At 43.7% G+C, this 23,409-nt stretch overlaps 1 protein-coding gene across 4 annotated transcripts in view; it reads right to left on the bottom strand.

Moving 5' to 3' along the window:
- ARHGEF28 (Rho guanine nucleotide exchange factor 28) overlaps window positions 1-23,188 on the bottom strand; it is a 126,037-nt gene extending 102,849 nt beyond the window's left edge. For 2 of the 4 annotated variants that reach the window (XM_042875316.1, XM_042875318.1), the window contains exons 1-3: window positions 23,131-23,188; window positions 17,835-17,939; window positions 15,204-15,247 (exon numbers count right to left, since the gene is read on the bottom strand). In XM_042875316.1, the coding sequence (XP_042731250.1) occupies window positions 15,204-15,236 (33 nt within the window). In that variant the 5' untranslated portion in view covers window positions 15,237-15,247; window positions 17,835-17,939; window positions 23,131-23,188. Of the gene's footprint in view, window positions 1-15,203; window positions 15,248-16,981; window positions 17,059-17,834; window positions 17,940-23,130 lie in introns of those variants that run through there. The other 2 variants (XM_042875317.1, XM_042875319.1) reach the window with 2 other exon arrangements.
- Between the last annotated feature and the right edge of the window lie 221 nt (window positions 23,189-23,409).

The following is a 23,409-nucleotide window of genomic DNA, read 5'->3' as shown; positions in this document are numbered from 1 at the left end:
GGCCCTTTCCCTGACCCCCAGCCGCCCCTGGGGCCCCCTGCCACAGCTCCATGCCGTTCCCTCGGGCCCTGTCGCTGTCACCACACAGCACAGCTCAGCGCTGCCCTCCGCTCCCTGTGAGGAGCTGCAGCCGCCATGAGGGCTGCCCTCAACCTGCTCTGCTCTGGGCTGAGCACAGCCACGGTGCTCAGCTGCTCCTCAAACACTGTGCCCTCAGATCCTCCTCCATCTCTGGAGCCCTCCTTTGGACACTCTCTCCTCGCATCTTATGGAGTGGCACCCCAACCTGCACCCAGCGCTGCAGGCCAAGGCAATGCAGGCAGACAGGGGCCACGGGTCCAGCCAGCCAGCCAAGGCAGGCAGACAGGGGCCACAGCTCCAGTCAACCAGGCAAGGCAGGCAGGCAGGGGCCACGACTCCAGCCAGCCTGCCAAGGTCATCAGGAAGGGCCCATGACACCAGCCAGGAGGCAAAATAATAAAATAAACACATAAGAAATGAATTAAACAATCCTTGGTCATGCCTGGTTTGTCAATACGATGCTGGGGTAGATTGTCGCCGTAACAAATTTTCAGAATTTAAAAATAAGAAATAAATAAAAAATAAAACTGTCCTTGGTCATGGCTGGTTTCTCTTGACAATGCTATGGACGATTTTTTAAGTTTATATAGTGCTGAATCTGTTAGTTTTGACTTGTAGGGAAAGTAAATTTACATACAGGCAGCACTTCTACTGAGATCCTGCCAGTTATTTTACTTACATTTATACCCTATACAAGTACCTATGCTTTACTTATACACCACACTGAATCAGGAGATTTCTCAATTAACATCTAGGCTGGTAACAGCCAAGAACTTCAGAGCCACACTAACACCTCTGACTGCAGAAAGCTTACACAAAAGTCTCTAGAGATTCTTGTCAATCAATTCTTGTTAACCACCTGGTTTGCTGCATGGACCTCCTATTAAATAATTTAAAAAAAAAAAAAAAAAAAAAAAAAAAAAAACTGATAAACTTTAGGTCCTTGTTATTTTCTTTAAAGAGCATGGGAGAATCCCTTTGTGCATAAACGAAGAGTTTTGCCACTTGTGTAATGATAGCCAAGACTATTATTCTGGGTTCCTTAAGTGAAAAACAAAGCAGCATCCTGCAAATTTTGCAGGCCCTGTGCACAGGACAGGTTCAAGGAGCTGTAGTAGCAGCTGCAAGGGCATTTAGAGAAATGACAGTCTACTTCAAATGCGTTAAAGCTGTGAGCAGTTGAGTGGCAGGTTTGATATCTCTGGGAACTGTGAAGAGAAGTATACTTTTCATAATCACTCAAAGTGCTGCCCTGATAGCGACACCAAGAAGATAAGGAAGGTGTGTGATTGATTTTAATGGGATTTACAGCTGCAAGCCACCAAATAGGTTTTTTGGATGTATATTTTTATTTGGTTTCTCCAGGGTGCTTAACAGTCAACAGGGACAGGCTCTGCCCTTGTTCTGCACAAATACTCTGTGGAGGGACTGGGTAAACATCCCAGCAAGGCATCCAGCATAAGGGAGAGGAGAATGTAGGTACCTTGACACAGAGGCATGGCAGCACCCAGGCAAGCAGCACAGGCAACAGGGAGATGGTGGTGTCTGATCCCTGCTGCACGTCACCATGCTTTCTTAATCCGCCCTTTACCCAAGTAGAGATTCTTCCTTTCCAAATTCATTTAGATAATATCTCTTTCTTCACTAGCAACCAGCTCTAGCAAAGCTGGTAGAACGCAAAACTACATCTCCAGTGGTCTGCCAGGCCCAGCCCATCATGTTAGACAATGCTGAACATTTAACAACTGAACCGTATTCTTCTATACACAGCATGCGTAAATCTATGTTCCCAGCAGTCTTTTACCATAGAAATAATTACTTCCATTCTGAGACATACTTAGTATACATACTCATGTCTTTATGAACTATTATAAGCAACATAATAGCTTAGGAAATTGTGTATGAACACAGTGCTTTCAAGAATATTATCTGTAAGTACAAAAGGACAAGCAGACCTCACAGTTACATGCATTAAGGAAAATATTTATGCAAAGAGGTATAAAAAGGCTCTTTTTCTTTTTTTCCAAAAAATGCAAGTCCCAGCATCTTAAAAGTGAATGTGAGTCACCATCTGTTGCCTGCAGTAAGGGGACTTTTATCCCCCATGTCAGCTGCCACTACAATGTAACAGGCAGTCTCAGAATCATGTTCACTTCAGGTAATTAAAGCCAGTGCATTGAAACTGTTGTCCAACTTAAACAGTTTTAAGACAAGACCTCACAGTGATGCACCAAACATAAGGTCATGAGATAATGTAATTTATAACACTACAACATGAAAGATGTGAGAATCTAAGTCACTAACAGCCTCATTTTCACACACTCTTTTCAAGACTGGGTGGTCTGCTTTGTTGTATCTGAACATAAATGCATTGCAACATTTATTCAGTGCTCAAAAGGCTCACTTCATAAAATCTTGCTATTTGGTCAATTTTTAAAATATATAGGTCAATTTTTTAAATATATTTTACTGTGCTTAGGTAAGAGGAGGGGCATGATAGTTTCCCAGAGCAGCCACTGAGACTCAATGATCTTTGTAATAAAGCTTAGCTGCAACAACCAATACTTGAAGGGACCATATAAACAGGAGGGGGACCAGCTGTTAATGTAAGTGGATAATGATAGGACAAGAGGGAAAGGTTTCAAACTAAGACAGGGGAGGTTTAGGTTAGATATTAGGAGGAAGAATTTCACACAGGGTGGTGAAGCACTGGAACGGGCTGGAACGGGCTGCCCAAGGAGGTTGTGGATGCCCCATCCCTGGGGCCAGGCTGGATGTGGCTCTGGGCAGCCTGCTCTGGGGGTTGAAAATAGATGATCATTGTGGTCCTTTTCAACCCAGTCCATACTATGATTTTGTGACGATGCTAAGATGACAAAGCAGCAATAGAGAAACTGTTAACACAACAGCGGTTGTTTAACACAAAAGAAATTACCTAAGTCATAAATCACACGGACAAAGTAGTAAGTGTGCCTTTCCTAATGTTCAGTGGTATTTCTGTAACATTCACCAGGCAGTTCTTGTAGCCAGACTGCAGTAAATATGACTGACTTATTGAAGAAAGTCTAAGGCCTATTTTAAAGCAGTGCAATAAAATTCAAGGCTACAGAGGAAGAGCAAAGTGAAAATAAAATGGGAGATAAAGGCCAAATGTTTCTTTGTAGGCATTATATATATTTATCTAATATATATATCTAATAACATAGTAAACAAAAGAAAAATCATTTCTCCCAGTTGAACTATTGAGAATAAGGAGCAACAGAAATAATTCATTTGTTTTATATCTATAATAACAACACTTGCAACTCCACATATAGTGTAGACACAGCACGCAGTGGTACAGTAATATTCAAAACAGTGTTACACATTGCCCAGAAGTATACATGTAGGCATTTGTATTCAAATTAAATATGCACATAATGGCGCTTTGAGAGAGCCAGATCCTCTACTGATATACAATGGGAAAATTTCACCACCACCATGAGAACCTCACTCATTCCCAGCAGAAAAGAGTCACTCTTCTGCATTTGTGTGTGTGAACAGGAAGTTCTCGAAACAACTGGACCTTTACGCACCAAGATTTGTAAGCTCTTTCGCAGCATGAGGTAGCTTTGTGAGAAGTGCAGAGAAAGTATTTGCACAGAAACCTCTGGGCACAGCAGAAGGCTCTGCCCCAGCTGCAGTCAGGGCAGGACAGCAGGAGGGAGTCCTGCTGACTGCTCTCAGCTCTTGCCAGAAAAGCGATAAAAAAGGGGCTGACTGAGGTCTCTGACTGCAGTCTGTAGGATGCTTCTAGCAAGGTCCCAGCACAACCCTGAGAACAAAAGCCCTAACAGAGAAATTCCTTAATGACAAGCAACACACCTACCTCTTTTAATATAGAATATCAACTAGTTCACTTGGCCAAATAAACTGCAAAAAATAAAGCATTCAGTTATGTCCTAACAGATGACAGAAGTTTGTTCCTCCAAGACAAAAAATGGAAGGTGAGGGGAGGACTAGTACTACTGGAGATATTTCCCTAACAAAGGTTTTGTCTCACCTGCCATTCAAGATCCCTGCAGGCCCTCACTCCGTGCACACTCCTGGGAACTTCTTCCGACCAAGGCAGCTCCCGCTTGGTCTCTACCTGCTCCACAGCTGGCAGTACTTCAGCTTTTCAAGGAGCTAAAATGCCTGGTCTCACAAGTCCTTGGTCTTGTACACAGTTAACAGGGCGAAATGTAATGGTCAGGGACTTGCCAGAGGGCTGCACTAAATAATTCAGCGCAGTCTCTGCTTCTGTACCAGTGTTTTCACATGCAAGTTGATCTCTAACAGAGGTTAATGCCCCTTAGGCTGGATGCTTTTTACTTATTTTGAATAGGAGAGGAGGTAAAGGGTAGTGTTTTGTTCATTCAGGTTTTAATAGGAGATCAAGCCTTAGACTAGTGGCTTTTCAAACTCATTGCAATGCTCCTCCTTTAATTACAAACTGGAGTACATTGGCTGTCATGGGAGTCTCTGAACCTGCAGGAAAAGGCATCCTCCTATAGCTGGTGCTACAAAATTAGTCACACCTTCTGCCTCCTCCCAAGTTCACGTGTAAGCTTCAATTCCACTAAAAAGAACAAATGTGGTAGCAGGTTATGTCATTTATCTGTCTGCACATCTCTACGCTGTTCTGCACCGCTGAATGATCTCTCACATTTTCCACAGAAAAGAAGCATGTTTTTAGACATATGGGGGCAATTAATTCAATTCATGTAAAAAAAACCCAGGTGCTCCTCAGTTCCTTATTTTCTGCGACATTATCTCATTACAACAAAATGCTCTCCTCAGCCTCTCCATTTCTGTCAGATACTCCTGTTTGCATTAATTTCAACCCTGCTGCAAAGTGCTATCTCAAAGATGTCAAAAACAAATGTACTAAAAGCCTGCATTTCAACAAGATTGAAAGAGAAGCTGAGCACAACATGCATTATGCCATGCAGCGAGGATGCAGGCATAAATGCATAAGGCTGGCATGCAGATATCTCCTAAGACTTCCATGGTATGCTGCTGCACTATTCTATAAAGTGATGATAGGGGAAAGTATCAGTATGAGGTTACTGAGCTCATAAAAGAAGATCAAGAGGCACATAAATATACTATAAATCAAACGATGATCCACTGCAGAACTATATTCTAGTGCCAAACTGAGAAGTTCAGACCCTTTATATCATCACAAGTAAGCAGATGGTTTCCCCTATGGCTTGGCTGCTGGAACTCAAAATTCAGCCAAAAGTAAGAAAGCCCCCAAATGAATGCAAATAGTAAAAATGAACAGAATGAGACAAAAGAAAAAGCATCCACTAATTTTTCCTTCAGTGTAGCTTAGTGAGCGATAAGCTGCTTTTTTCAGTCTATTTAAAGGCAAGCCTGAAAGGACAGTAATCTCTCATTTAAATGCAGTTGGCAGCAAGACCATTTGCAAGTCACCATGCATCAAGCCACATCAATAACAGGCACAGTCACACAATCTCATTTTGTCGTGTAATGAGAGCACAGAATACACAGTTTACACTGGCTTTGTGCTTTTTATGCCCACTGTATGTCAGCAGCAGCAGGAACACAGACAACACCTAATGTGACTGCTGGCACAGAGCTAACCTACACATGTTTAAACAATCTGAACCAGCAGAGCAAGTTCATACCAAATCAGCACTTTGCATCATATGGCCAAGATTTTTTTAACCTGTCACTAGCAACCTTACAGTTGTGTTTAGTGCAACATCACAACCAAACAGGTAAAGTGAAGAAAAGTCTTCAGCTTCCAATACAGCAAAGTAAACAGTATATACATCGTCATCTGGAGCCGCTGGATACAAATAAAAATAGGCTGTATGCCTTTACTGGAAGGACAAAAAAAAGAGAAAGAGAACCAAAAAAAAAAAAAAAAAACCTTTTCCAGAATTACAGAATTACATTCACATTACACATTAACATTCTTACTGATTTGTCTTGAAAATACCATTCAGTATTTTGCTCTCATTGACTACACACTTTATGTTGGTGTATAAAAACACATGCAGGAATTAAGAAGCCTGGGAATGAACTTTTTACATACAGAGGTCAGAAAAGTTCCACAACAAGGCACATTAAAAAAGAAATTAACTCTCATTCTGACATGCATCCATTAATTAAAAGAAAGGAGTCACCTTGTTCATTTGACATTTAAAATAAATAAATCCTAAAGAGGGGCTGCAAGTAAAAAGAGGGCAGGCTCTTTAGCAGGGTCTGTCGTGACAGGACAAGGAGAAATGGTTTCAAACTGAAGGATGAAAGATTTAGACTGAATCTGAGGAAGAAGTTTTTTACAAGGGTGGTGAAGAAGTGGCACAGAGAGGTGGTGGGTGCCCCATCCCTGCAGTCACTCATGGTCAGGCTGGACAGGGCTCTGAACTACCTGACTTAGCTGTAGGCCTCCCTGTTCGCTGCAGGAGAGATGGTCTAGATGGCCTTTAAGGGTGCCTTCCAATGCATATGATTCTATGATTTTATGACTAACATACGTTAAAATATAAAAATACAGACACATAAAATTCAAAGTAAACAAATATTCTCATGTCTTGTTTGACATTAGTATTCTACTCTTGCTGACACTGTATGAGCATGTATTTGTACTCTACCACAGAATGACCTGGGTTGGAAGGGACCTCAAGGATCACGAATCTCCAACCCCCTGCCACATGCAGGGCCAACAACCTCCCCATTTTAATGCTAGACCAGGCTGCCCAGGGCCCCATCCAATCTGGCCTTGAACACCTCTAGGGATGGGGCATCCACAATCTCTCTGGGCAGCCTGTTCCAGCACCTCACCACCCTCATAGTAAATAACTTCCCACCTGATGTCCAACCTAAATCTTCCGACCCTCAACTTAAAACCATTTCCCCTTGTCCTGCTGTTATCTATCCGTTCAAAGAGTTGACTCACCTCCTGTTTATGGCTCCCTTTAGGTACTGAAAGTCTGTAATGAGGTCACCCCACAGCTTTCTCTTCTCCAGGCTGAACAAGCCCAGCTCCCTCAGCCTGTCTTCGTAGGAGAGGTGCTTCTGCCCCCCGATTATCTTTGTGGCTCTCCTCTGGACCCTTTCCAACAGCTCTCCATTCTTCTTGTATTGCAGGCTCCAGACCTGGACATATTACTCCAGATGGGGCCTCACAAGAGCAGAGTAGAGAGGGACAATCACGTCCCTGTCCCTGCTGGCCACCCCTCTTCTGATGGAACCCAGGATACCATTTGCTTTCCATGCTGCAAGAGCACACTGCTGGCTCATGTTAAGCTTTTCATCCATCAGGATTCCCAGGTCCTTCTCTGCAGGGCTGCCCTCAAGGACTGCTCCTTCCAGTCTATATAAAGGCCTGGGATTCCTCTGGTGCAAATGCAAAACCTTGTACTTTGCTGTGTTGAACCTCATTAGGTTCACCCAGGCCCACCTTTCACGTCCGTTATGGCCCCTCTGAACGGCATCCCTTCCTTCCATTGTGTCAACTGCACCACTCAGCTTGGTGTCATCAGCAGACTTGCTGAGGGTGCACTCAATTCTGTCGTCAATGTCATTGATAAAGATGTTAAAGAGCACCGGTCTCAAGATCCCTGGGGGACGCCACTTGTTACCAGCCTCCACCTGGACATAGAATCATTAATCACTATCCTCTGTTTGTGGCCTTTCAACCAATTTCTCATCCGTCAAGTAGTCCTCCCATCAAATCCACATCCCTCCAATTTGGAGATAAGAATGTGGTTGGGAACCACATCAAAAGCCTTGCTCAAATACAGGTAAATTACATCAGTCACCTTCCCCTTGTCCACCAATGCCACCACTCCATCATAGAAGGCCACCAGACTGGTTAAGCATGACCTTCCCCTGGTGAAGCCGTGCTGGCTGTCTCAGATCACACGCTCATTCCTCATGTGATCAAGCATGTTGTCCAGGAGGATCTGTTCCATGATCTTCCCAGGCACAGAGGTGAGACTCACCAGACTGTAGTTCCTTAGGTCCTCCTTGCTCCCTTTCTTGTAAATGGGAATGACGTGATCCTTCCTCCAGTCATCCAGGACCTCACCTGACAGCCACGACTTTCCAAATATGACGGAGAGCAGCTTGGCAACCACCTCAGCCAGCTCCTTCAGAACCCTGGGATGCACGCCATCCGGCCCCATAGATCTGTACACATTCTGTCTCATGAGGCAATCTCAGACTTGCTCTGCCCTTACAGTGAGGGGGGGATTTACCACCCCAGGCCCCACCAAGAGCTTTAGGGATGCAGGGCTCAGGGACGTGAGAAATGCTAGAATCCTGGCTGGATTCTCAGAAAGGCATCCGAGAAGAGTAGCCAACTCTCCTCAGCATCTTTGTCATCATCTAAGGCTTTCACATAGAGGAAAAAATAGAGGGAAAAAAATACACTCTGGGTGCAAAAAAAGACTCCTGAGTGCTGATGAACGTGCTTTAAAATGCCTACTATATTCTTCTACATATTTTAAAATAGACCCCATTGTTTCATGTGCATTTCATGAGTCCTTCTGTGGCAGCAGCTACATTTCGAAGCAGAGACCAACCTCTGTGCACGTCCTTTTGTGTGCACTCCAACCAAGCTGCCCACAGAAGACCTGACAGTCCTACACGGGTCAAACCACAAAGCACTCAGTGACTCAGGTCAGTGCTGGACCAGGCCAGCAAACACAGCCCTGTGCACAAGCAAACACATACTGGTAGCCCAACATTTAAATTTTAAACTACACTTCTTCATTGTATTACAAACTCACTATCTAATAGGACAGTGATTTCAAGCTGGCTGAATGCAGAGCGTGTCCCAGATACAGCCAACAATGCTGCAGCAGAAAACCTTTCTGTTCCCACAGAAAAGAAAGCACAGGACAATAAGGTGGGCAGAAGCTGGCTTCTTTCCCCACATTCCTGGCCAGAAAAGACTGAGCATACTGCAAAGCAGAAAAACCAAAATGTTATATTCCACTCAGGGAAACTACTCCCTTCCAACCCTCCTTCCCATTCAGCTCTTCTAAGTTCAGCTTGGAAGCACAGGAAAGGCAGAGTCTGGCAAAACAGACCATCAATTGCTTACTTCAGGAGCAATGCTACAGGCCCTGCAGCCACCTTCTACTTCCACAGAGGATTCCTAGACCAGTTTGAACTTCATGTCAATCACATTTAGAAAACAGAACACACTGTTGAATTACATCTGTTAGTTTGTTTCCATGTTCTCACACAGATGAAACCCATGCATTTGTAAAGATAATGCTTACGGTTCATCTGCCCCTCTGGCTGTAGTTAGATATTCAATTACTGTATGTTAGAAAACTATTTGGAATTTCGTTCTGCCAAACAAGATGATTCACAACTTTTTAACTGCCTTACTAAGTGTTTTTAAATTCCCTCTGCTTAAGGACTTCTGATCATTTTCTAGCAGAAGATATATGCACTCAAATTATTCCTAGACAAACTACCAGAGTACAAATAAAACCTTGTTTATTTTATTGCTTTTTGCATGGAGCTCAGTGCAAAGCTGAAAAATTTCAGATGTGTTCAGGGTTGTGTGAACGTTGGAGTGCTCTTTACCACTGCCTTCAACTAGGGCAACATTTTCCAACACCCAGCACTTTGGAAAAATCTCAATTTTGAGGTAAAACCAGCAGAGACAAACAGAAGCTCCTGAGAGAATATAAAAATAATCCAATTCCTAGATCTACATTAAAACCCTCTTTTCAAACTGTACTATCAACTACTCTGCTTTGTAACCATGCTTTGACTCCTAACCTAAAACTTTTGTCGTTAATTTATTCCTCTGTACAACAGGCATTCATGTTCTGAAACTGGCCCGGAAGTATTTCATGTTAAGTACACAATATGAAAATCTGTAATTACTTTTCCCCTACACACTACTGCTGTGCAGACGGTACTGGTGTTACTTTAACAAAAACCAGCTGGGGGGTGAAAGGCAGGGTGAATACCAGTTTCTGGCTGAAGAGAGCTTCCCTTCTTAGTTCCTTGGCCAGTCCCTGCTGGCTTCCATCTTTTCTTAATGGATTATGAAATGAACTTATTTGTAAACTAAAACCTTTCCTAATTAATTCTGTCTCACCATGATTCCTTCCCTCACAAACTCAGGTCATTAATTTGTTGTACGTAAGCTTTTGCTTTGAAGAACCTTAAAATCTAGCCCAGGAATTCAACATTGCTGTTCTCTGGGCCCCAAGGATATGATGTGAGCCCCTTACTTCACTTTATCTTCTCTGTTTTGTATTTAGATACCTTCAACTGCCAGGGTGCCTGTGAATAAGCAGCTGTGATTTCAGTTGAGCCCCAGGTTATCCTTGAGGAATGAAAACATTGCAGATGAACGGTAAAGATGCTAACAAACCAGGCTGTAGGCCAAGTATTTGCAGAAACATTCCTAGAAGGAAGATGTACCCTACAAAAAAGGCATCGTAAGATCAAAAGAGCTTTAAAATTGTGATGTAATATTAAGGAAATAAAACAGCATGGATCCAAGAGCTAATCAAATGAGGTAGGCTGCAATCAGATGTACCTTTGTAGGGATGGGCTACAAGTATTTACATGTGATAAAAGAGCAGCCAGCCTCTGTCTTGCCCACAACAGCATTTAAATTCCAGTTTTGCACTCATCTCTGAAAGCAGTCAAGCTCCTGGTCAGCAGTTAATGCAGGGAAACTTTGTGAGGCAATCAAGCCACATGGCCATCTCCTCTTCCTCAGAGCACACCCAGCTGGAAGACCAGTCAAAGCCACCATACTCACTTCTGCATCCTTGCTGCCACCAAGATCTGGGTACCTACCTCTTCCCCGTGGGACCACACACAGAGGACAGAGCTGGAGGCAAACCTCCTTAGGACCTCTCTTATGGTCAGCTGTCAACACAGAGCTCTGCCAAGCCATGGTCTAAAGCAGCTACTTGATGTGCCCCTGTCTCTCTCCACCCAAAGCAGCTGAGCTTGTGTCTTTTGTACCTTACATGAGAAGGGATGCACCTGAGCTATGATATGCCACAAGCAATTTGCATTAGAAGCAGTTTTCACTTGTCAAAACAAAGCAAACCACCACACATGATAATGCTCTTCCTACAAGCATACTTAACTTCTGAAGGCTAAAAGCTGAAAGCTACAGGGGAAAAATGCTGCCTCATCCGAGCACTAGGTGAGGGTCTGAGAAACCTGGGCAAGAGTATATGCTTCACCATACTTGTGTTGGCTTTTAAGCACTTGGCTGCACTTGCTTTTACAAAGGAGGTCTGAAGTGATGAACTTAAACATTTCTTGATCACAAAAGGGCATTGTGAGGAACTACACCATGTGCACTGCAAAGATCATCAGGCACTGACATTATGGTGTTAATAGAAAACATAGGCTTCTAAAACAGAAGGAATTAAAGAGGTGTCACACCACTCAGAGCAAATCTCCAATCCAAAGAAGAAAAGAGCAGGACAAGCAAAGAACAGGTTGGACTATGTGAACTCTAAAGACAAGGAAAAACACTAAAGACGAAAGCATCAGGGTGGAAAGAAACTCTAGAAAGCTTCACACAGCTGGCAGTCTGAAGCACAGGCCAGGCAATGAGAAACACTGACACACTCTAAGGTGAGACGTCTGAAGGCACTAATTTGCTCTGTAGCTTCAAGCAGTTTAGTGCTAATTCCTAACCTCAGCTATCCCTGATCCACCCAGAGGAAAACCCTAAGACTCTCAACATCTGTAAGAGTGTTTTAATCTACCAGTGAATATATAAACACTCCTCTCTCTTGCAACCTGCACTTCATTGAAGAATCTCTAACAGAGTGAAAACAAAACCTCAGCCTGAAACAAATACAATGCAGCACTGAGGGATGCCCGCACTGCAAAGTAAACTATGTTATCTGGGGCTCTATTAGCCAAAACACTGCCAACATGTAACAGAACTGATTCCTACCCCTCTATTCAAGCACTGGTGATTCCAGTGGTGAAGCCACAGTACATACTCGGAGTGCTGTGTCCAGTTCTGGGCTCCCAAGTACAAGAGAGACATGGACATACTGGAGAGAGTCCAATGGAGGGGCAGCAAGATGACGAAGGGATTGGAGCATCGTTACTATGATGAGAGGCTGACTATTCAGCTGAGAGAAGAGGTGGCTCCGGGGGAACTCATCAAAGTGTATAAATACCTGACAGGAGAATGCAAAGTGGATGGCACCTGCACAGTGCCAGGACAAGAGGGAAAGGGCACAAACTGGAACACAGGAGGTTCACACTGAACATCAGGCAGCACTTCTATGCTGCATCGATGACTGAACCCTGGCACAGGCTGCCCAGAGGCTGTGGGGTCTCCTCCCTGGAGATCTTCAAAAACTGCCTGGACGAGGCCCTCAGCACCCTGCTCTGGGTGTCCCTGCTTGGGCAGGGGTTGGGCCAGAGGGACACAGAGGCCCGATAGCCTCAGCCACTCTGGGATTTTGAATCAGTTGGAGGGACAAACTGGGTACAGCAGAATATAAGGGAAGTGAACTATGCTTTACCCTCATGCTCTTTTAATTGACTCCAGAGGCCGTGGCAAGAGCACTAGATATCTTAGGACCTAAGTTAATTCTGGGAACTAGGAAACAACAGACAGTACAGAGCCAAATGGAAGTTTTATCTTCTTGAGACTCACAGCTGGGAGAGCATGCCTCTGCTTCTTCCTGCAGTATTAACGTCCAAATACTCCTCTGAAAACAGAATTGAAACACAATCTCCAGAAACTCCTCGGGAGATGAGGCCCCTTTGCGTCCACAGGGAACTGATGTGACTACCCTACAAAACTCTCCATCTCTTTATTTGCCTCTGCTGCTCCCCAGGGAAACATTTATCAAGCTTTTAGTAAAAAGTAATTTACAAACTCTTCCAGAGTCCCACAGTCTGCTTACCCCATGGCAGCAAAACATTTCTTCGCCAATGTCAAAGATCAGTGCTGATGATCAGCAACACTTCTTTAGAAAAAATAAACATAGTAGTAATGTTAACAGTCACCTACCATTAAATAAGAAGGAAGGATTTTCCACTGAAGAGATTTGTGTTTATACAAGAGCAATCACTTTCAACAGCAGCAACAACCACATTTAACGTCTGTCATATCTGAAAAGTATTTCATCAAATACTTTTATAGTTTAAAGATATCCTTTCTGCCATTTATAATGAAGTTAGCAGCTGCCTGAAGGCAATTCAGTCTTACTTTACATACTCTGTTTACTATGCTGTAAAATGAAGAGACTGAACTTGCTGTTGCCCTTGCAGACTGAACTGGACAAACATAATTTTAAATTTAAGTTTTACTTCTCAAAGCAACATATTAGTGTTGAAAGAAGAGATGACAGTATCAGTTTCTGCTTGGCTAATCAACCCTGAAAATTAGATGGGTTTATGAAGAGTAATTTTCTGATGTATTTACCAGTGTTTTGCTGCCTAGAAGCCGGAAGCAGGCTCCTCAAATTAACTGAAAAACATGTGCTTGAAATATTTAATTTTCTGTTCCACTACCATTTGTTTTTTAAATCATGACATTTATGTGTGCTTCAATTAGGTTTTAACTGTATTGCTGCCACAAAAATTATATATAAGAAAAGGTGTATCAAAATAATGCATTTTTGAACTGGAGTAATTTCATAGAGTATTTTTAAATTATATTACCCAAAAAAAATCATATTATTCAGCAAAGCCCTTGAGCTTTTTGAATACATTCAGTCTTACACAACAAAAAAAACAGACAGTCATCACTCAGATGACCAGATTACACAAAATGTTAGATGCGCAAGAAATTCAGCACTGACAAGGTCTAACAGTATGAAGTACTAACCCTGTTGTTATCCAAAGAAGATATCCGACTAATCTGGTTCAGATCTCTATGACAAAATCATAGTGAACTTTACCCATTAGCATCACATCCCACATTACTTTTCCCATCAAAATTTGTCATTAAAACCTTGCACACAACTGACATCACATGAGCAGGTCTCACAAGTCTCCCTCCCACCTTTACAGATGCTGCACTTAATTTTCTTCAGCTTGAGGTTCCCACTCCCAAATGGCCAAACACAACGCAAATTCTTCAGGGTGAATTAGCAAACTCTGTTCCTTCAGTACTGCAGGGTACAAAGTATTTGCATTGCTTCACTTCCATCCTTATCACAGTAAGCAGTTAGTTGTTTGATTTCTATCTTTCATCCTATACTACCCCTTTCATCAACCCCAATTAGTACCTTAAAGAATCACGGAACTGTTTGAGTTGGAAGGGACCCTTAAAGGCCATCTAGTCCAACTCGATGGACTTGGACTGTGACAGGGACACCTGTAGCTAGATCAGGTGCTCAGAGCCTCATTCATCCTGACCTTGAATGTCTCCAGGGCTAGGGCATCCACCACTCAGCAGCCTGTTCCACTGCTTCACACTTTTCCACTACTATCCTACACACGGATATTCACGTACCCCTGCTATCATCCTCATTGAAAACCAAGGCAGATCAAGCCAAAAAAAGATAAATTTTAGTTTATTAGTAATAGTCATTAAGTTGCCCAAGTTTCAATCCTCATCGTGCTATCTCAGTAAATTACATTTAACTACTGCACTTCCTCACATCTTTTAACACCTGCTTTTGAACTCTTCTGAGTACACTTGTTACATCCAATCACTTCACATTCCATAGGAAAAAAAAAATCCTTTTTATTACCAATTTCAACCTATGAGGCTTTTTTTTCCATATATAATTTTCTGCTTTGAGGAAATTGAAAGAACAGTAATTTGAAATTTTATAGGGGAAAAAGCATCTCTAAGTTGTAAGCTGTAACCAGAGAGTGTTATTCTTCACAGACAGTAACAGTTTCTGCAAACTGCAATTGAGAACACTGAAGAAGGAAAAAATTATCCAAGAGGGACAATAATTTTATTCCAAAGAATGTATCTGCAGTATTGAAAACCACCATACCCTCACATGCTCACTTTTGACAGCAATGTTTAGCAGCCTAAGGTCACAGACAGCCAGAAAGTGGTATTTGGTTTCTTTTGCTATTTAGAATGAGCCAAGGAAAATGCCCCCCAGGACAGATGTTGCAGTACTTACATAAAGAGGAACTTCAGTGCAGCTTAGCTCCATTGTCGCAGCACCTAGAAAAAGAATAAATCAGTGGAATTATTACACACCAAATCAGGAGGCATCAACACCACTGAATCCCATTTACTGCTGTGAACTAAGCTGACGTCTTTCCAGAGCTACTGAAAGAAAGCACACGGCAAGCTCTGCTCAGTGCCCTGCTGCTATGGGCTCCCCAGCAGGATGAAAGGCCAGAGGAATGATGCTGGAGGAGGAGGCAGTGTGCTGCTTGCATGATGGGCACAGCATACAGAACAGGTCACACATGGCTGATCCTGACCGTGGAGACATTCCTAGTGCCAGCAAGCGAAGAGCAGGGGATTACAGCACTCCTTATCTCCAGAGGTAAAGACAGGAATTGAAAAGCTGACTTACAGCTGTAGCAGCCTTTTACTCTACACCAACAACTGGGACAGGTATTTCAGCAGCTTCACAACAGATATCCCCAAAGCAGGTTCCCTTTAATACCCCAAAGAGCAAAATACTGATGTGTTTTCAAACTTGCTACACCTTCAGCATTCATATCTTATGCACAGCATTCCTAGCAAACAAGAAAAGTGTACCAGAAGCAACTCCATGTATCTAAAACAGCAAGGTTGGCCCAGCAACTACACACAAGTCTTCTTCCACTCACTGAAACAGGTCCCAAGAAGCTCCTGTTTCACTCAAGAGGAGGCTGCCTCCACTCAGATGTGGCCTTGTTTTCACAGCTGAACAGTTTCTAAGAACAGCAGGGCTCAGGGCTGTGCAGTGCGCTGCTGGTTCGCACATAGGTATGGCCTGCTCTGAGCCAGGTAGCATTTCAGAAGTTCCCTTCAGACATGCTGCAAAAATTAAATAGTTTTAAAAGAGATATGCTTGGCCACAAACATTCAGCCACCAGAAAAGAATTATATATATAATATATGAAAAAGGAGGAGAAAGAGAGAGAAAAAGAAACTCTAATATAGCAAGAAAAAGGGTCTCAACAAACCCCAGCTAGCAGCAAGCTGCAGACAGAGGGGCTCTTATGTTCGGCAGCAGCAGGAGGAACCCTGCAGCTGACTCCAGTGTCTCACTTTAACAGGCACAGACAAAGCTCAGCAGTTTCCACCACCAGTATCCTGAATGCAGCCTTAGGAAGCACAGCTCTGTTTGCATAGAGGGAAACACAGCTACAAGTGAAACTAAGAAACCATAGCACTATGGCTGCAAGGAGTGTTTCAAGGTGGAGCTTTTCTCAAGCGTCATGCTACAGAGCTGATGAGACTTTCTGACTACCATCCCAGACCTGTCACCAACTCAAAATTACTGCGACACACGGATTACACACAGAGAGAGCATCATTTAAGGGCAGGATGAAGTGGGAGATATGCCAGCCAGCTGTGTGTGCACCACTGCTCCATCATGCTGCATAAAATCCCTCCACCTGAAATGCTGTTCCTCTTTCAAGGTGCACAACCAAACTCCACCAGCTCCTCTGTTAAGAAAATGTGAACATAATCAAATCATTATGCCATGAGAGAGGAGCAGACTTACTGCAGGCTCCTTTGGTCGTATGACCTGCTGGACCTCCACAGCATCAACAGATGTACACTGCTTCCTTTTCTACAAAGGATGAGCAAGGCAAGCACCTAGTCCAGTTCACTCGTTGTGCTGCAAGCATGCCTGGGAAGACTTAATTTTACCCTTCTCTTGATGTATTACCATTATCATCAGTGCCTCAGGCTTCTTTTTCTTTTTTACTGGATACTGCAAACAGAACTCACAGATCTGATGCCATCCTGACTCCAGTTCCCTCCACTCTTCATTTAAGTCACCCTGTGAACCCTCTGGGCGTAGGTCATTCTGAAGCACCAGGTATGTAGCTCAGTACTGAGTGGATGAGCAGACCTAAGATTTACATCATTTGACGCAATCAGTACTGCACTCTTTGAAAACATGAGATACTGAACACTGACAAGAACCACCCTGAAATATTTTATCACTATATAATATAATCAGTGTAATAAATATCAGTGTTTTTAATATAAGCCATCTTATTATAGCTTTTGCTGGAGACAAAAGTGTACCTAAGCTGCAAAAGAACCAGTAAACATCCACACAAAATCAGTTTGCTCTCCTCCCACTCTTCAGAGTGCCAGCTGTTCAGAAAAGGTTTTACACAAGTACCTCACATCTTTCCTCCGCCTGGGGCTTGCTGTAACTTGGTGTGGTTACTGGAAGTGGCTGGGAGGGGCAGGAAGAAGAAGAGGATGCACGTAGGGAGGAAATATTCAGCTCTGGCTATGGAGCTGCTCTTCATTTCCGTTTCCATACAATCCGTTTCAGAGAGAGGAGCTGAATGGGACTTTGTGCACCCTGCCTGTACAGTGAAGGGCTGCTCAGCTCCCCCTGTACCACTTTCACAAGCTGTTCCAGGGTGCTGAGGAGGAGCCTGAACCTGAGCAGCAGGCTCAGACTCCAAGTCAAACTGGAAGCAGTGGATACACACTCTTGTACAGCAAACAACCTGACCTGTTCCTAGCTGACAGGCAGGTCCAATTTCAGGCACCGCACACAGATGTCAAGCCTCACATCTACTGCAGCAGAAGCAGGATTCATCCGAACAAAGAACAATACCTTGTCAGCTTCCAAGTTGATTCCAATTAGCAGTAAATTTAATGAAAGCATTTTTTGTGCTGAGCATTTCATCCCACCAGAAGTATGCAAGACAGAACAAAAGATCTGGAAAATAAAATTAACGACCTTTTATTTTATTTTATTTTTTTAAATCTACAGTTTCTCTGTTAGTCTAGCGTCAAATGCTATTTCTGATCTCCTGACAAGCTCAGGGTTGTTGTGATGGGTATCAGCAAGTTTTGTGGTTTTATCTGTTTGCTTTCCCAAAAATGCATAAATAATCCCTCCCATGATTTTCCAATATTTTCTTTATTAGCTGCTAATTGCCAGACTCTCATATATCACACAGTTAATTTCAGGATTATAGATCATGGTATTCCCAGTTATCAAGACATATTGGAAAGTCTGGAAGAAAAAAGTACCTGACATTTCTATTTTCCATCTGCATTGCGACTTAACTGCACTTTAACGGTAGAGACTCTCATTATCAAATTGCTCACTCTTTTTTTCTTTCTTTTACACATCCAAGAAATTACATATGGAAAAGTGTTATCTAAGCCTCAGTGGAAAGGCATTTCTGCTGGCTGAAAAGGTGACCCTTCAGCCACCACCATTACTGCTATTTGGCTGTCCTGGCACCTACTGTGTACCATAATCAGTTTTTTCCTAAACAGAAGATGACACTTCTTGATCCCACAGCAACATATTTTCCCACTCGGAATTTCATCATCTTCTTTCCCCTTCAAAGAAAGCATCTAACTGGAAAAAGTACAGAGAAGGTGAAGACTGGGCTCAGGCCTTAATGCTGCCCTCTGGTCCAGCTCTGGTATGGACCTCACTGCACTATGGGCTCAGCTGCTGCTGAGAAAAAACCCTGTGGTTTGTGCAAGCATAGAGAAATGCTGCAAAGCATAAGCAGCAGTTTGCACTCCACAATTCTCTTCCATATAACACTTATCACAGAATCACAGGATCACAGAATGGCTTGGGTTGGAAAAGACCTTAAAACTCACCCAGTCCCAACCCCCTGCCATGGGCAGGGCTGCCACCTACCAGATCAGGCTGCCCAGGGCCACATCCAAAATGGCTTTCAACACCTACAGGGGCTAGGAGTTCAAAGATAGCAAATCATCTTCTCATCAACTGGAGCAACACAAAAGACACAGAGTCCACTGGAAGACAGTCAGAAATTCCCTGGGGCTCATCTGCAATGCCTGACAATCCAGCATTGTCTTCTAAGCAAAACATGCAACTGTACTGAGTCTGGCAGCACAAGCATTGTAAGAGAGCTTCCATCCATCTCTCTTCCACTGGATGTCCATCACACATCACCAGTGCAGTCCATAAGAGCCTGATGCTATATCATCCCCCAAGACAGCCTCTAAGATGAATACAAACTATAGTACATGTGTTTATACATCTCACAGCTTAATACTTTTCGATACTCCAGTATGGTGCTCAAGAAGCTAGCCAGTTCCATTAATAATGTTCATTCACACTGCTTCCTCTCAAGAAATACAGCAATCGAACCAATCCAATGTATTTTCAGATTTATAGGTTCCTTCTGAGTTATGTTATGCATCTGTATACCTCAAGGCTCACCCGCTGCTTCCTAAGGACCAGCAAATGTGCTGCTGCACAGAGATCAGATCTGATTTAGTACAGAATGTTCTCTTATGTGCAGATCCTTGCTCCGGGCCTGATTAAAAGGCCCTGGAAGATTTAAACAAAAGGAAAAAAGCAGAGAGCTTAACTGTACCCATACTAAACGCTACATTCCAAAATACAGAGATTTGCACCTTTGCAGCCAAGTTTTCTGGCCTGGATCTTACACTCAGCTTTCTTGAAGATCTATAGCATGATGGGGGCAGGGAGGGGACAAAGCAAAGCCCTCAGCCAGCACTTTGCAAGCACTTTTACTTCCTTCTAACAGTATTCAAACTGACAAGTAAAAGAAACCCTCACCCACTAAATTTTTAATGAAGCTGCTTGCAGTAGTGTTGATTACTTCACCAAACATTAGTTGCTCTTGAAACAAATGAACGGAAGAAATGCAATTAAATACCTTTCTTAACAGCTCCCTTTCCAACTATTTGAGGCTTTTAAAAATCTTAAATCTTCCAAAAACATCACCTGACTCATGGCTATCATACTGCCCTTTCTTTTTTTTTCTTTTTTTTTTTTAAACTATATTTTCCATTAGCACAGAAAACATATTAAGATTCTCTGCAGAAGCTCACATTTTTTTTAAACTGTTAAAAGTCTGAGTTTTACAATAGGAACATCTCTATTAAAGTGCCTCTCTGAGGTTGGCAAAATGTACTCTTTATGCATTCTTCTATTAACTCCTCAATGCAGCATTTTTATTTTAGCTAAAGCCAAAACAGAGCGCCAGGTTTTAGAAACCCGAGAAGCCTTAGATAATTTGTCTTACACAAAAAGAAAAACAAAAGTACTTATAGGGCCTCTAAAACGAACTAGAATCTGTTTGATACCACTGCCAGATATCTCTCACCTCCCTCTAATGCCAATCTTGACAGAGAAAATTGCGTTTTTAAAAGATTTTTTTTAATGGTTTAGGAATTTACCACTCCCTTCTGTGCTGTGAAGCCGTAATGCTCGAAAGGAAAAAGGAACTCATTAAAGGATTTATACAGGGTAGATGCACCGCTCATTGGGAAGGGAGCAACCAAGTCAACAAGAAATGTGGGCTTTACACATGCATTCAAACATGTTCCAGTGCTATTGGTGATGCATCATCACCGCTCAGCCCCAACCATCACCGCAGTGCTGCAACTAAGGAAAAGAGCTCGGGGACATATGGTGTGTACAACGATACCTCGGTAATTTCCACTCCACATTCATCAGCAGCCAGAATTAGTGCCCTGAGAGCACTGTTTATTTAAATCAGGAGCAGCCAAAGTACATCTCAGCTTGCTCTGTAGAGACAAGACTGTCTCAGTTTCTGATTATTCCAAGGGCGGCAGCAGAGCAGAATTAAGGCAGTTTGGGTGACCTTCATGCATTCAGCTACTTGGAGCACTCTGTAACACTAAACACTGCCAGACTGTTTAGATGTATTTGCTGGAAACTGCACACTTCTCTCCCCCTTGTTCAAACTGAAAATTGAAAGTGAAAGAGAGCATTGTCTGAAATTTTAATGGGTTTATTCAAATCCACAACTCTTCAGTAACTCATTTCCTCCTACAAAGCTTGCCTGTAGAAAAGTCTTCTTTAATATTTCAAAGTGCGTGAGCTTGAAGCTGCAGCAGATGAGTTCCACTCCCCTCCAGTATCAGCTGTGCATTAACCAGAAGCACAACAGCAATGCTGAATCTGATTCAGCTGGGGCTCCTACTCCTGAGCACAGCCATGCAAGAGATGATGCACAGAACTGCCATGGTTCAGCTCTCTGTTCACTGACTCTTTTCCAGCCAAATGTACCCTACGTACTGTCACACAGCCTCCTCTCAAACTGCCACCACACTAGCGGAGCTCCCCAACGTACCATTTCCTCTACTTAGATCATATTGTAAGCAGTGTGTGAGCAACTCTGCTAGTGAAACTGCATCCCATTATTATTTTGCTGACTGTGCAAGGCACGACAAACTCTACCGTTGTTAAGAAATATATTCTTTGAAACGAAAAGTAATGAGAAATCACTCTGATATTTACGGAAGCAGCTACCAGTCAGAAGACTGACAGAGGAAAGGGACAGCCCCCTGACCAGTACTGCACATTAACAGCATCCATCGTAATGATGCTGAGCCTGAAAGACACACAGCTTAGCTGTCCGTGGGGCGTTAATCAAAAATCTGTAACTTCTGAAGAATTTCGCTGACAGCTTTGAGGAAAATTGCAGGAAGTATCCCTGAGAGGTGACAAGATGCTGCAGATGCAGTGATACTCAAGCTAACACAGCAGAGAAACTCAGGCACAAACTTCTACTGTGACACACCTGCAGTCTGCTGTTCTGGGCAGTGTGTGAGCACTTGGAGCACGCAGAAGGGACACACAGTGCACACACCTGCCCGAAGTTTACCATATTCCCCCATCTGTAAACAGTGCTGTATGCCCAGCACAAGGCTGTGCAGAGCAGGCTTTCAGCTGGCAGAGCCAACGATTCAAACTGGATCCTCTGAGTCACTGTGTTACTCATAGGCCATCCTTCCCATGTCCTGGTACAAATTCTTGTTTGTGTTATGGAGATCGGAAGCATGGTAAGCCATTTCACACACCATCTCTTTCCCAAGCTGCCCCACAAAGCAACTATTCTTGGGGGAACAATAGGAACTTCTCCTGAATAACAGCAGCAGCTTCAGACTGAGAAAAAGAATACTCCCGTGTGACATTACATAGCCAGATCTTGGCAGAAAAGTCCAATTTAGACATCAACTGAGAGGGCCAGAGGAGTATCACAGCAGATATTACTTACATGAGATCTTCCTTCATTGCATTCAGAATTCAAATCCTGCTTTAGAAAAACTCCAAACTACACGAGTTTTTTCATTCAATTTCCTTGTGTGAGCTTTCACACTAAATTCTCAGAACACAGATCATTTTCCAGCTAGGTGGGAAAATCCCTTATACTCAAACGCTTCCTGAAATCATACTTCTTCAAAGCACAGCAGAAAGAAAATTACAAAAGAGAAAAGAAAAAATATATGTCATCTGTTAGCTTCTTATCACATCTGTGTGTCTCGCTATGCCTCAGAACTACCTTCATTCTGCATCGCATCAAATGCAGACGCAGGAGCAAGTCAGAAAAATGAAGGCTTTCACTGCCTTTTTTTCAGCGTAAAAACACGTCCCAGTTTGAAAGCTTGCCTAGCTCCAAGCTGCACACAAAACAGTGCCATGGAACAAAACGGTACAAAGAAGCACTCCCGATCTGCTGCTTGGAACTGCACCGCTAAAAAAACTTCTCTTTTACATCCTTCAACTGAAACAATTTTAAACCTCTTTTGGCTCAGAAAGGCTAATGCTTGTAAAACGAGGTGCCTTGTTAGAGGTGAGAAGTGAGACTATGGCAAAATAAGCAACAAACAGAAACAGAGACATAGGGAGAGTTATAGTTCGCTACACATAAAATTACGTATCTATAGGTACATATGTACACAGTTACATGTGCACGCTTTGCCGCCCCACTGCGGGACTCCAGAAGCCAAACGGCCGCAGCTTTCCCACGACGCGGCCGCCAACGGAGCCCCGCAGCAGCACAGCACAGCACAGCGCAGCCCCGCCGGGCCGGGCCGGGCCGGCCGCCGCCGTGCAGCAGGTGCCGCGGTGCGCTTACCTGAGCCGCCCCGAGCCGCGCCTTGCCCGCGGGGCGAGCGAATGAAGCGGCGCTGCCGCGACCCCGCGCACGGCGGCCGTTGCCCCTCCGGCACGGGGCGGCCGCGGGAGGCAGCCCGCCCCCGATCGCGGGAGGGCGGCGGCACCGCGGGGAGCCCCGCGCGGCCCCGGGCGGCTCTCGGAGCGTTGCGCTGCCCTCTCCCGGCCGCGCCGCGCGGGGACGGCGCGGCAGCAGCTCAGCCCTGCATCGCCGCTTCGGGAGTCGGAGGGACTGGGGGGA

The sequence above is a fragment of the Lagopus leucura genome, unplaced genomic scaffold, assembly GCF_019238085.1.
Source record: "Lagopus leucura isolate 7727_CA_CO unplaced genomic scaffold, USGS_WTPT01 Super-Scaffold_100014, whole genome shotgun sequence".
Classification (NCBI taxonomy): domain Eukaryota; kingdom Metazoa; phylum Chordata; class Aves; order Galliformes; family Phasianidae; genus Lagopus; species Lagopus leucura.
This window is presented reverse-complemented; position numbering and strand designations above follow the sequence as displayed.